The sequence below is a fragment of the Coregonus clupeaformis genome, chromosome 4 (assembly GCF_020615455.1).
Source record: "Coregonus clupeaformis isolate EN_2021a chromosome 4, ASM2061545v1, whole genome shotgun sequence".
NCBI lineage: Eukaryota > Metazoa > Chordata > Actinopteri > Salmoniformes > Salmonidae > Coregonus > Coregonus clupeaformis.
The window spans coordinates 10,900,004-10,914,403 of NC_059195.1; the positions used below are offsets into that span (position 1 = coordinate 10,900,004).

Genomic DNA, 14,400 nt, shown 5'->3' on the forward strand with positions numbered 1-14,400 from the left:
TTATATGCAATCAAACGCCAGAATTTTCTCCATCTGCTTAGCTAGCATACTCTGCTTCCACTGAACATTCCTCTGATTTCAAAACTCGGTCCTCCAGAAAGTGGAGAGCATTAGCAACACTTATGCAGTTCTTCGTGATTTCTTTAAAAAATCTGCATTAGAAATGATTACCTACACATACTGAGCAGCTCATGTTATAGACAGTAGTGTGCTACATGACAGACCAATCCGAATTCATCTCTTGGCATGTCCAGCCCATCCATTATCTCAGCCAATCATGGCTAGCGGGAAGGTTCCTGTCTTTTTCCGTGGCTAAACCAACTAGGCTCGTAATTCAACAATTGTATTTGTATTTACAGATGGTATACACATTTGTTATTAAGGCACATGACAGTTCACATGTTCCAGAAGGCATTTCTGCCCAAAAAATGCATTTTCATAAAACATTTATGTTTACATTCAAATGCCTCTCATGTGAAGTAGTGACGCGCGACATACACCTAGTTTCCTGAAACAAGTCATATTTTCACATTATTCCTTTTAATTCTTCAAGCTCTGTCAAGTTGGTTGTTGGTCATTGCTTGTGGTCATTACTTGACACCAATTTTCAAGTCTTGCCATAGATTTTCAAGCCGATTTAAGTCAAAACTGTAACTAGGCCACTCAGGAACATTCAATGTCGTCTTGGTAAGCAACTCCAGTGTATATTTTGCTTTGTGTTTTAGGTTATTGTCCTGCTGAAAGGTGAATTTGTCTCCCAGTGTCTGTTGGAAAGCAGACTGAGACAGGTTTTCCTCTAGGATTCTGCCTGTGCTTAGCTCTATTTTGTTTATTTGTTTCCTAAAAAACACTCCCTAGTCCTTGCAGATGACAAGCATACCCATAACATGATGCAGCCACCACCATTTGCAAAGCATACCCATAACATGATGCAGCCACCACCTTTTTCCCCAAACATAATGCTTTGTATTCAGGACATATCAAATCAAATCAAATCAAATTTTATTTGTCAAATGCGCCGAATACAACAGGTGTAGTAGACCTTACCGTGAAATGCTTACTTACAAGCCCTTAATCAACAATGCAGTTTTAAGAGTCAATAAATTTAAGTTAATATTTAATAAATAAACTAAAGTTACACAATAACAATAACGAGGCTATATACAGGGGGTACCGGTACTGCGTCAATGTGCGGGGGTACAATGCAAATAGTCTGGGTAGCCATTTTATTAATTGTTCAGCAGTCTTATGGCTTGGGGGTAGAAGCTGTTAAGGAGCCTTTTGGACCTAGACTTGGCTCTCCCGTACCGGTTGGCATGCGGTAGCAGAGAGAACAGTCTATGACTTGGGTGGCTGGAGTCTTTAAAAAATGTTGGGCCTTCCTCTGACACCGCCTAGTATAGAGGTCCTGGATGGCAGGAAGCTTGGCCCCAGTGATGTACTGGGCCGTACGCACTACCCTCTGTAGCGCCTTATGGTCAGATGCCGAGCAGTAGCCATGCAAGGTGGTGATTCCACCGGTCAGGATGCTCTCGATGGTGCAGCAGTAGAACCTTTTGAGGATCTGGGGACACATGCCAAATCTTTTCAGTCTCCTGAGGGGGAATAGGCATTGTCGTACCCTCTTCACAACTGTCTTGGTGTGTTTGGAGCAGGATAGTTTGTCGGTGGAACTTGAAGCTCTCCACCCGCTCCACTACAGCCCCATCGATGTGAATGGGGGCATGTTCGGCTCTCCTTTTCCTGTAGTCCACGATCAGCTCTTTTGTCTTGCTCACGTTGAGGGAGAGGTTGTTGTCCTGGCACCAGTCTGCCATGTCTCTGACCTCATCCCTGTAGGCTGTCTCATCGTTGTTGGTGATCAGGCCTACCACCGTTGTGTCATCAGCAAACTTAATGATGGTGTTGGAGTCGTGCTTGGCCACGCAGTCGTGGGTGAACAGGGAGTACAGGAGGGGACTAAGCACGCACCCCTGAGGGGCCCCTGTGTTGAGGATCAGCATGGCAGATGTGTTGTTGCCTACCCTTTCCACTTGGGGGGCGACCTGTCAGGAAGTCTAGGATCCAGTTGCAGAGGGAGGTGTTTAGTCCCAGGGTCCTTAGCTTGCGAATTGGAGTCTAGGGTTTCTTCATGGCTACAGATGTGAGTGCTACGGGGCGGTAGTCATTTAAGGCAGGTTACCTTGGTGTTCTTGGACACAGGGACTATGGTGGTCTGCTTGAAACATGTAGGTATTACAGACTGGGTCAGGGAGAGGTTGAAAATGTCAGTTAAGACACTTGCTAGTTCGTCCGCACATGCACTGAGTACACATCCTGGTAATCTGTCTGGCCCTGTGGCCTTGTGAATGTTGACCTGTTTAATGGTCTTGCTCACATCAGCTACGGAGAGCGTGATCACACAGTCGTGCGGAACAACTGGTGCTCTCATGCATGCTTCAGTGTTACTTGCCTCGAAACTAGCATAAAAGGCATTTAGCCTGTCTGGTAGGCTTGCGTCACTGGGCAGCTCGCGGCTGGGTTTCCCTTTGTAGTCCGTAAAAGTTTGCAAGCCCTGCCACATCCGACGAGCATCAGAGCCAGTGTAGTAGGATTCAATCTTAGTCCTGTATTGATGCTTTGCCTGTTTGATGGTTCGTCTGAGGGCATAGCACGATTTCTTATAAGCGTCTGGATTAGTGTCCCGCTCCTTGAAAGCGGCAGCTCTAGCCTTTAGCTCGGTGCAGATGTTGCCTCTAATCCACGGCTTCTGGTTGGGATACAGTGGGGAAAAAAAGTATTTAGTCAGCCACCAATTGTGCAAGTTCTCCCACTTAAAAAGATGAGAGAGGCCTGTAATTTTCATCATAGGTACACGTCAACTATGAAAGACAAATTGAGAAAAAAGAATCCAGAAAATCACATTGTAGGATTTTTTATGAATTTATTTGCAGATTATGGTGGAAAATAAGTATTTGGTCAATAACAAAAGTTTCTCAATACTTTGTTATATACCCTTTGTTGGCAATGACACAGGTCAAACGTTTTCTGTAAGTCTTCACAAGGTTTTCACACACTGTTGCTGGTATTTTGGCCCATTCCTCCATGCAGATCTCCTCTAGAGCAGTGATGTTTTGGGGCTGTCGCTGGGCAACACGGACTTTCAACTCCCCTCCAAAGATTTTCTATGGGGTTGAGATCTGGAGACTGGCTAGGCCACTCCAGGACCTTGAAATGCTTCTTACGAAGCCACTCCTTCGTTGCCCGGGCGGTGTGTTTGTGATCATTGTCATGCTGAAAGACCCAGCCACGTTTCATCTTCAATGCCCTTGCTGATGGAAGGAGGTTTTCACTCAAAATCTCACGATACATGGCCCCATTCATTCTTTCCTTTACACGGATCAGTCGTCCTGGTCCATTTGCAGAAAAACAGCCCCAAAGCATGATGTTTCCATCCCCATGCTTCACAGTAGGTATGGTGTTCTTTGGATGCAACTCAGCATTCTTTGTCCTCCAAACACGACGAGTTGAGTTTTTACCAAAAAGTTATATTTTGGTTTCATCTGACCATATGACATTCTCCCAATCCTCTTCTGGATCATCCAAATGCACTCTAGCAAACTTCAGACGGGCCTGGACATGTACTGGCTTAAGCAGGGGGACACGTCTTGCACTGCAGGATTTGAGTCCCTGGCGGCGTAGTGTGTTACTGATGGTAGGCTTTGTTACTTTGGTCCCAGCTCATTGCAGGTCATTCACTAGGTCCCCCCGTGTGGTTCTGGGATTTTTGCTCACCGTTCTTGTGATCATTTTGACCCCACGTGGTGAGATCTTGCGTGGAGCCCCAGATCGAGGGAGATTATCAGTGGTCTTGTATGTCTTCCATTTCCTAATAATTGCTCCCACAGTTGATTTCTTCAAACCAAGCTGCTTACCTATTGCAGATTCAGTCTTCCCAGCCTGGTGCAGGTCTACAATTTTGTTTCTGGTGTCCTTTGACAGCTCTTTGGTCTTGGCCATAGTGGAGTTTGGAGTGTGACTGTTTGAGGTTGTGGACAGGTGTCTTTTATACTGATAACAAGTTCAAACAGGTGCCATTAATACAGGTAACGAGTGGAGGACAGAGGAGCCTCTTAAAGAAGAAGTTACAGGTCTGTGAGAGCCAGAAATCTTGCTTGTTTGTAGGTGACCAAATACTTATTTTCCACCATCATTTGCAAATAAATTCATTAAAAATCCTATAATGTGATTTTCGGGATTTTGTTTTCTCAATTTGTCTGTCATAGTTGACGTGTACCTATGATGAAAATTACAGGCCTCTCTCATCTTTTTAAGTGGGAAAATTTGCACAATTGGTGGCTGACTAAATACTTTTTTTCCCCACTGTATGTATGTACGGTCACTGTGGGGGCGATGTCATCGATGCACTTATTGATGAAACCAGTGATTGAGGTGTTATACCCCTCAATGCCATCGGATGAATCCCGAAACATATTCCAGTCTGTGCTAGCAAAACAGACCTGTAGTTTAGCATCCGCGTTATCTGACCACTTTCGTATTGAGCGAGTCACTGGTACTTCCTGCTTTAGTTTTTGCTTGTATGTGGGAATCAGGAGGATATAATTATGGTCAGATTTGACAAATGGAGGGCGAGGGAGAGCTTTGTTCGCATCTCTGTGTGTGGAGTAAAGGTGGTCCAGAGTTTTTTTTCCTCTGGTTGCATATGTGACATGCTGGTAGAAATTAGGTAAAACAGATTTAAGTTTGCCTGCACTAAAGTCCCCGGCCACTAGAAGCACCGCTTCTGGATTAACATTTTCTTGTTTGCTTATGGCCTTATACAGGTCGTTGACTGCAGTATTAGTTCATAAAGTTAATTTCTTTGCCACATTTTTTGCAGTTTTACATTAGTGCCTTATTGCAAACAGGATGCATGTTTTGGAATATTTTATTCTGTACAAGCTTCCTTCTTTCACTCTGTCATTTAGGTTAGTATTGTGGATTAACTACAATGTTGTTGATCCACCCTCAGTTTTCTCTTATCACAGCCATTAAACTCTGTAACTGTTTTAAAGTCACCATTGGCCTCATGAATCAATCTCTGAGCGGTTTCCTTCCTTCCTCACTATCTTTGTAGTGACTGTGTGTATTGATACACTTTCCAAAGTGTAATTAATAACTTCACCATGCTCAAAGGGATATTCAATGTCTGCCTTTTCTCTTTTTACCCTACCAATAGGTGCCCTTCTTTGTGAGGCATTGGAAAACCTCCCTGGTCTTTGTGGTTGAATCTGTGTTTGAAATTCACTGCTCGACTGAGGGACCTTACAGATAATTGTATGTGTGGGGTACAGAGATGAGGTTGTCATTCAAAACTCATGTTACGCTATTATTGCACATGGAGTGAGTTCATGCAACTTATTATATGACTTGTTAAGCACATTTTTACTCCTGAACTTATTTGGGCTTGCCATAAAAAAGGGGTTGCATACTTATTGACTCAAGACATTTCAGCTTTTTTGTAGAAATGTCTAAAAACATCATTCCACTTTGACATTATGAAGTATTGTGTGTAAGCCAGTGACATTTAATCCATTTTAAATTCAGTCTGTAACACAACAAAATGTGGGAAAAGTCAAGGGGTGTGAATACTTTCCAAAGGCACTGTAGGTAGAGTAAATGCCAGGCTGTTCTGTGTATTTTTGCATTGAGGGAAGCACAAGCTCAGACATGGCCTCTGCTTTTTTGTGTTTCAATTAATGCAAAAATCCTCTTGAATAAAGCAATACAGAACAAAGTTTTATTAAGATTTACCTCACTACACAAAAGCGAACAGTGCACAATCACATACAAACCATCTTGGTTTGTGCTACCCATTCAAAATATAAAGGCTGAATATGGAACTGAAAATGTCCTATACAGCTTCAGGACAATCTTACCTCAAAGCAGTGGCGTGTATTCATGGGTGCCAAGGGAAGCCACGCTTCCCAAAAAAATAAGAAACAAAAAAAACATACAAAATAATTTTGCTTTCATCTCTATGTCTTTCATAAATGTCCTTCAATTCGCAAGAGGCTGAATGTATCTCACCGGAGAAAGCATCCGAGCAAACGAAACAGCGCCCCTCTGTCTCAGTATGTGTAGCGTATCTGATTCTGTCTGGTCAGAAAGAGTATGACTTTGTTGCCGCCCGTAGTATTGAATGCAAGGGACGCCAGCGAGCATTTGGCCTCCCTTATTAAAAAAATAATAGCCAATCAGCGTTGAGCTAAACTGAATGAGCTCAGCTGTGAATGGTCCTGGCGCACCAAAAAAAAGTGTCAAGGGAAGCCAGTTTGGATTTGATTTCAGACCAATCACATCACAAGCCAAACGTCAATAATTTTTGAATTGTTGAATCTCGTTGTGTTATTTTCCTCTGGTGGCTAGCTAGCTAGCTAAAATCATCCCTTTCCTAAATGATCCATCGATCGAGATAGGGATTTGGACTTCTCCGTACTGGCCAATGATTATAACGGCGATTCTGATCCAACCATAAATTCATACGTTGTGCCCCTGGCCTGAGAGGATGGAAGTTCAACATGTAACTAGATGTAGTATGCTAATGTTAACTAGCTGGCCTGACCAAGAAAGGAAGTTAGGGTAGCGAGCAAGTATTTTAGCCAGGTAGACTAGGACAACAAAAACTAAAAGCGTGTACAGTATAATAATATAATAATATGCCATTTAGCAGACGCTTTTTATCCAAAGCGACTTAGTCATATAATAATAATATGCCATTTAGCAGACGCTTTTATCCAAAGCGACTTACAGTCATGCGTGCATACATTTATTTTTTTTGTGTATGGGTGGTCCCGGGGATCGAACCCACTACCTTAGCGTTACAAGCGCCGTGCTCTACCAGCTGAGCTACAGAGGACCACAGGACACATATGACAGACTCATATGACAGACTCATAGACCATTTAGGCAACATGAAAGAGGAGGATGGCAGTGGCATTTCTCTATAAGTAGGGTGAGTCAACATGTTTTTTCTACATGCACACACACACACACACACACGCGCACACACACACGCGCACACACACACAAACACACACACACACACACAGAAATCAGTACCATGGACAGCCACATCATATTTATGTTACATTAATTGGACTAAATTGTTTTAGGTATCAGTCACACCTTGTTTTGGAAAACACCTCTGGGATGTGTGAATGATGAGCCTAAAGAACATAAAAGAATCTGTCTTCCTCTGCAATTTATATAATATATATTAAAAGTTTAGCTATTAACGCCACACACTCTATTACCTTAAAGTTGCGAGCTCATCTGATTGCTATTCTACTGTACGGTACATTAGGAGGGACATATTGCAGGTTGAGCATTCTCTCTACTGTACTTCTACAATGGCTCTGCGTGATGACTGGTGTCCCAACGCACGCAGAGCTGTATCACATTAACACACACACACACACAGCTGCAGCACCTGACACCTTTCAAGTCGGTCTGATTCCCAACCATTTCCTCCCATCTCCTCTCAGTAGCCTACCTATTGATTTTCAAATCAATAGCACCTTTCACAGAAACCTGTCCGTGTGAAATTTAGTATGTGAGAAGAACAAGAGAATCAGCCTCATAGGCCACGGGCTTAGAGGCCAGAACACAGGGTGTAAATGGGGGGAATCCCTTTCTGTTACCAATAGGTAATCTAATTTTTTTAATTTTTTATTTCACCTTTATTTAACCAGGTAAGCCAGTTGAGAACAAGTTCTCATTTACAACTGCGACCTGGCCAAGATAAAGCAAAGCAGTGCGATAAAAACAACAACACAGAGTTACATATGGGGTAAACAAAACATAAAGTCAAAAATACAACAGAAAATATATATACAGTGTGTGCAAATGTAGCAAGTTATGGAGGTAAGGCAATAAATAGGCCATAGTGCAAAAATAATTACAATTTAATATTAACACTGGAATGATAGATGTGCAAGAGATGATGTGCAAATAGAGATACTGGGGTGCAAATTAGCAAAATAATAACAATATGGGGATGAGGTAGTTGGGTGGGCTAATTTCAGATGGGCTGTGTACAGGTGCAGTGATCGGTAAGGTACTCTGACACCTGATGCTTAAAGTTAGTGAGGGAGATAAGAGTCTCCAGCTTCAGAGATTTTTGCAGTTCGTTCCAGTCATTGGCAGCAGAGAACTGGAAGGAATGGCGGCCAAAGGAGGTGTTGGCTTTGGGGATGACCAGTGAGATATACCTGCTGGAGCGCATACTACGGGTGGGTGTTGCTATGGTGACCAATGAGCTAAGATAAGGCAGGGATTTGAGAAACCAAATGTCTGCCAATAAGAATGCGGTGGTTGACAGAGTCAAAAGCCTTGGCCAGGTCGATGAAGACGGCTGCACAGTACTGTCTATTATCGATCGCGGTTATAATATCGTTTAGGACCTTGAGCGTGGCTGAGATGCACCCATGACCAGCTCGGAAACCGGATTGCATAGCGGAGAAGGTACGGTGGGATTCGAAATCGTCGGTGGTCTGTTTGTTAACTTGGCTTTCAAAAATGTGCGAAATGAGGAATATTGACTATTGACCTGAATTTAATTGAAATGGTGATGACAAGAACAAACACACACAATGAGCTGGAGATTCATGGTAGGGTAATCTGTTCTGACGGGTTACACTACTGGTTGGGCTGTTGCCTCCCCCCAAAGGCCTAAATACTTTTTTATGTCGTTTTACAATGTATGTCATGGCTCTTTGACAGACAATTGCATTTTCCTTCCTGAAGAAGTGAAAGATGGCCATACGGTAAGAATTGGATTCTGCCATCTGCACTCTGTATGGTCATTATGACAAGAGCAACGACCGCCGACGTAGGTATAAACTGGCTAAGTACATTACCTCTGAGAGAGAGTGGCCATAAGTGGTTAATTAAGAGCTTTTATGTCTCCTCTCCTTGCCATTAGTCTTGGGGCTTAGGTATCGACATGGGGAATACAGCTATCGCTGTGACGGCACTCAAAAGATTGATTTCTACAAAACGAGTCCTCTTTAAGGTGAAAAGTCCTCAGGTACATTCAGAAGCATTTATTTTTATCACAACTTTTATTTAGAAAGGCTTGACACTTATTTAGCCAAACATAAGCCAGCGTATTTTTTCAATACCCAATGATGATGTTCCGGTAAATGAAATGTAATCCACATACAAGCTGCTGTGGAAGATACTGCAAAATCTGTATCGGCGGGTGGAAAACATATATTTTGAAATTATGTTGAAGTGGTGCTCATCTCTAATCTAATCTACCCAGAAACCATCTCTCTAGCTGCAGGTGGAGCAGAGGCCAAGAACTCGGCTCACTTCTTGCAGTGCCCTTGTGTTTAGTGCATAATGCTCATTCACCTATGTGTGTGTGTGTGTGTGCCTGTTTCTGCCTGTCTGCCTGCGCCTCTCTCCCCAGCGGCTGACCTTGCTGCACGTCAACAGTAACCAGTGTCTGGACATGCCTACTGAGGAGGACAAGATGGTGCCCACCCTGAGAGACTGCACAGGCAGCCGCTCCCAGCAGTGGCTCCTTCGCAACATGACACTGACGCTCTGATCTGACCCAGGAGTAGGACCTCCACATTCACTCACCACCACACCGGCCAGCCTCGCCCCCACCTAAACTGGCCACTACCTCACCTCGCTCCACCAGGTGTCTTTTATCATGAACATGCTCCTGCCTCCTTCAGCACTCGCGGGTGGGGATGAAGCAGGCAGGCAGCAGCCTGTAGTATTTTATTATGGGGCTTCTGAGGCTCTGCAAGGGCTTTATCTGAGATGCTGCTCCTCTCATTCAGTCAATATTACACAAAGTGGTTGCCTAGAGGTTGACCTGCACACTCTCAGCCAGAGCTCTCTGTATGGTTGAATCATATGGGCGCGTCTGTAGTGACGGTGACTAACACTTTTACATATGGAGGAAGCTGGAATCAGCGATACTGTATATGTCTGATGGCTCTCAGGACTGGTCATGTGTGAGGTCAGAGTTCAGACTTTAGTACAGCAGAAGCACCAATAGCAGGACAGCATTTCCTAGACAGAGCATTGTAGTTTGCGTCTGTGGGGCTTCACAGACGATCTACTCTGGCTCTGTACATAATTGTGTGTTTAAAGTGCAACCCTGCAAAGAGATGATTCTGTTCTATGATATTGTACAACCCCAATTCATATCTATGTTGGAACCACCTGTAAATCTGAGGGTGAAGGGTCTAAGGGTAAGGGTTGTTGTCAGGGTTGTGCACAGACCTTTCAGGGAGCAGGTGCTCAAAATGAAAAAAGGGCACCCCCCTCTCTCTCTCTCTCTCAAAAAAAGAAAATACTTTCATAAATCAGATCTCGAAATTCATAACATACTAACTGCCTCTGTCTCTTTAGCGAACATTTTTACATTTTTGAGCATAGGCCTATTTATTTCAGAAACACACTCACTTGTCAAAAATTGTAAGCAAGCCAGTTAGCTACAGTGCCTCCTAAAGACATGATTGACATCGGGAAAGAGTGTAGGCTATCAGTTGATGATTGATGTTGATGATTGATGTATATCTGCTAGATAGCTAACTTGATATTTTTTTTTACTGATTGTGATTTATCTTCAATGCTCTTAAATAATAACTTAATAATATAATATTTATAATCTAACTCATGATATACACTGAGTGTACAAAACATTAGGAACACCTTACTAATTTTGAGTTGCACCCCTTTTGACTCAATTCGTCAGGGCATGGACTCTACAAGGTGTCGAAAGCGTTCCACAGGGATGCTGGCCCATGTTGACTCCAATGCTTCCCACAGTTGTGTCAGGTTGGCTGGATGTCCTTTGGGTGGTGGACCATTCTTGATACACACAGGAAACTGTTGAGCGTGAAAAACCCAGCAGCGTTGCAGTTCTTGACACACTCAAACCGGTGCGCCTGGCACCTACTACCATACCCCGTTCAAAGGCGCTTAAATCTTTTGTCTTGCCCATTCACCCTCTGAATGGCACACATACACGATCCATGTCTCAATTGTCTCAAGGCTTAAAGTGGCTTGAAGTGACCTCTATTACGGGATCATAGCGTTCATCTGGATTCAGTCTAGTCAGTCTATGTCATGGAAAGAGCAGGTGTTCCTAATATTTTCTACAGTCAGTGTATGGCTGGCTGGCTGGTGGTTTGTGTGGATATTTTAGTATATGGTGGTTAGCTAGAGTCTAGACTACCTGTGTTCAGTGCTTAATTTGTAAATCTGGAGTGCCGGAACAAAAAGTGAGCGCAAGAGAGAGGGGTGACCTGGGGAGCTCTGAGGTACCGGAACTCATGAGAAAAGAAATCACCTTTATAATAAAGCATTGCATTACAGAAGTCCAGAGAGGACATATGAATTTAAAAAAAGAATTCCCTCGTTATGTCGAGATCACAACTTATTTATCTCATGATCACAACATAACAAAAGTTGATTTATCGAGATCACAAGATACTTTTCTTGTGATCATGACAATACAAAAGTTGTTTTGTCGAGATCACGAGATAATCAAAAGTACCACGCATCATCCATTAATTTGTTCAGATGCACAATAACCAACTCACCAAGGAGCCCTATGGCTGCATTGATCGCAATGCGGGCACTGAATGATGCCTGACAGGCAGCACTGTCTCCTAGGCTGCGTGCCACAGCCAATCGCATGCAAGGAACAACGCAGCTAACTTGGCTAGTAATTGTGAGCTAACTAGGTAGTCTTGTTGGTTAGCTAGCTAGCTTGCTTGTTATCTATGCTGGTTGTTATATATATATATATAATTATAAGGGTTATTTCATGTTTTGTGGATAATTTTACAATCGACAGTGGGTGAGCTCCATTCCTGACAGGCTGACCAGATAGTTCAGCTTCAGAGGCTGATTAATCAGGGTGCTGCCTTGTATGCTGTTTCATAGTTAATCCTCTGTGCAGGCAGATTAGCTGTCAAGTGCTTAATACGGTGATGCATATAATCCAGAGTGGGTGAGCTCTATTCCTGGCAGGCTGATCAGATTCAAAAGCAACCTCAGAGGCTGATAAATCATGCTGCCTTGCAGGCTGTTTCATAGGTAAGGCTCCTTGCAGACTGCCTACAAGGCAGCATCCTGATCAGCTATTGAATCTGATCAGCCTGCCAGGAATAGAGCGTACCCACTCTTGATCATATACATAATGGACTGACTGTTAATCTGCCTGCAAGGAGCTTTACTGATGAAACAGCCTACAAGGCAGCATGCTGATTTATCAGTCTCTGAGGCTGCTATTGAATCTGATTGCCTGTCAGGAATGGAGCTCACCCACTCTGTGCATTTCTATATTATCCATAAAACATGAAGTGTCCCTTACAATTATACACATATCAGTTATGCAAACTCACAACCAGCATAGTTAACAACACTACATAGCTAACCAGCTAGCTAGCTCGCTCACATGATTAGCCAAGTTAGCTGCGTTGTTGCTTGCATGCGATTGGCAGTGGTCTGGGCTGCCTGTCAGGCATCATTCAGGGCTTAAATGCCCCACGAGGGCTTAGCTCAAGGTAAGGGACATTGAGCTTACTAGCATTCTAACTTATAAACTGATAATGAGCTCCAAACACAAACGAAAGCATGATGTTAACATGAAATGTACTATCCCTTAGTGTAGCAATCAATAAAAACGTATATGCTGATCCACCGTGGGCTCTGCCACCTCAGCCATACTGTCAATCTATCATCAATACGTCCACTCCTATTTATAGAGTTTATCTCGTGATCTTGACAAAACAACTTTTGTTGTGTTGTGATCATGACAAAATCATCTTGTGATCTCAAAGAAACTACTTTTGTTATGTAGTGATCATGAGATAACTAAGTTGTGATCTCAACATAACGAGGGAATTTTCTTTTCATTCATATGTCCTCTCTGGACTTCCGTATTGCATGCATATTATCGCATTTGCCTAGTGGCATAGAGGTGCTTACAGAAGTTGCACACATGGGGAACATTTTTAGTAACCTAGGGTCCGAAAACAATTGGGCCTTTTATAAATCCATTTCATGCAACTGTACCTACATTTACATAACTGGAGACTTTGGCAGAATAATTTTTAATACCACACAAATGACCAAAATTACAGGATACTTTTACACTGACAAACAGAATCTGAGATCAATAAAAACAACCTTGTCTTGAATCCATCTATAGCCTAGGCCTAGGTGTGTGGAGACAGACATATTGTACAATATGTGGAGGAAATGATAGTTCTAAAAAAGCTTTCCAGTTTAATTGACTCACCCAATGATTGGCGATGGCCGATGCACTCGTGCCAAAAGCCTATCTCTCTATTGTGAACAATGTTCGCTCAATAGGCCTATTTGGAAGTTGAGATTAGATTTTAGATTAGAGATTTTAGAACAGATTAGAGTTTTCTCTTTTCAGCCAGAGCCATTTGCTTTCCAACCTATGTTTCCCGCAATTGTATTTGAAATATTGCGAATGGCCTGTTTTGTCTATATGCTGTTCACAGTCAGATTTGCAGCGCCGACTGTAGACTATGCCTTGTGATTGGGCTACACACAATCCACAGCTAAGCAATTTTTAAAAAGACACTATTGATCCTTTGTGGGTAAATTATAGGCCTACTCATGGTGCAGTAGGCTATTCTGAATTATTTCATTTATTTCTGAAAAGACAGCAGTAATTCTATAACTTTGGCAAATGTATTTCAATTCATCAGGGCTGCTGCAGCACCTCCAGCACCCTGCCCGTGGCTATGATTCTATAAGGAAATAAATGATGAAGTGCTGCTGCATATCAGCCAACCAGACCGAATATTGATGATGATGTCAATCAAGTGTTATCAAGTGTTAATCAAATGTAATGCTGCTATGGTGTGGCAGTACTGTTGATATTGAAACTAGATAGCTTGCTACACACATTTGACTGGGGACCCGCATCACAAGCCATGCATGTTTGGATACCGGGTGCGCGCAATCTCCGTACAGGGTAGATTGGGTAAAAGGCACAACCAGGTGCACATGAGCTCCATACAGGGCAGGCCAACGGATGGGTGGGGGGTGGCGAACTTGACGACTTGGGGTCAGTGGGTTCAGAACAACAACTACAAAAACTATATACAAAATAATTATAAGTGACCACCCAATATTGAGTGGAAGGGCAAAGGCGCAGGTGCTCTGGTACAGGTAGACCTCTATCTGTACACATGTCTTGTTGTTGTTGATGGGTACATATTAAGAGGCTGAAAAAACTCTGAACATTGGAGATGATACAGAACTCATGTATGGAGGCATATACAGTTGAAGTCGGAAGTTTACATACACTTAGGTTGGAGTCATTAAAACTTGTTTTTCAACCAC

At 43.0% G+C, this 14,400-nt stretch overlaps 1 protein-coding gene across 2 annotated transcripts in view; it reads left to right on the forward strand.

Annotated features, from left to right (window-relative positions):
- The window catches only part of LOC121551715 (polypeptide N-acetylgalactosaminyltransferase 13), a 113,891-nt gene extending 103,262 nt beyond the window's left edge, over nt 1-10,629 (forward strand). The window contains exon 12 of one of the 2 annotated variants that reach the window (XM_041864464.2): nt 9,458-10,629. In XM_041864464.2, coding sequence (XP_041720398.1) covers nt 9,458-9,598 — 141 coding nt within the window. In that variant the 3' untranslated portion in view covers nt 9,599-10,629. The remainder of the gene's footprint in view (nt 1-9,457) is intronic. The other variant, XM_041864456.1, reaches the window with a different exon arrangement.
- Nucleotides 10,630-14,400: the final 3,771 nt, after the last annotated feature.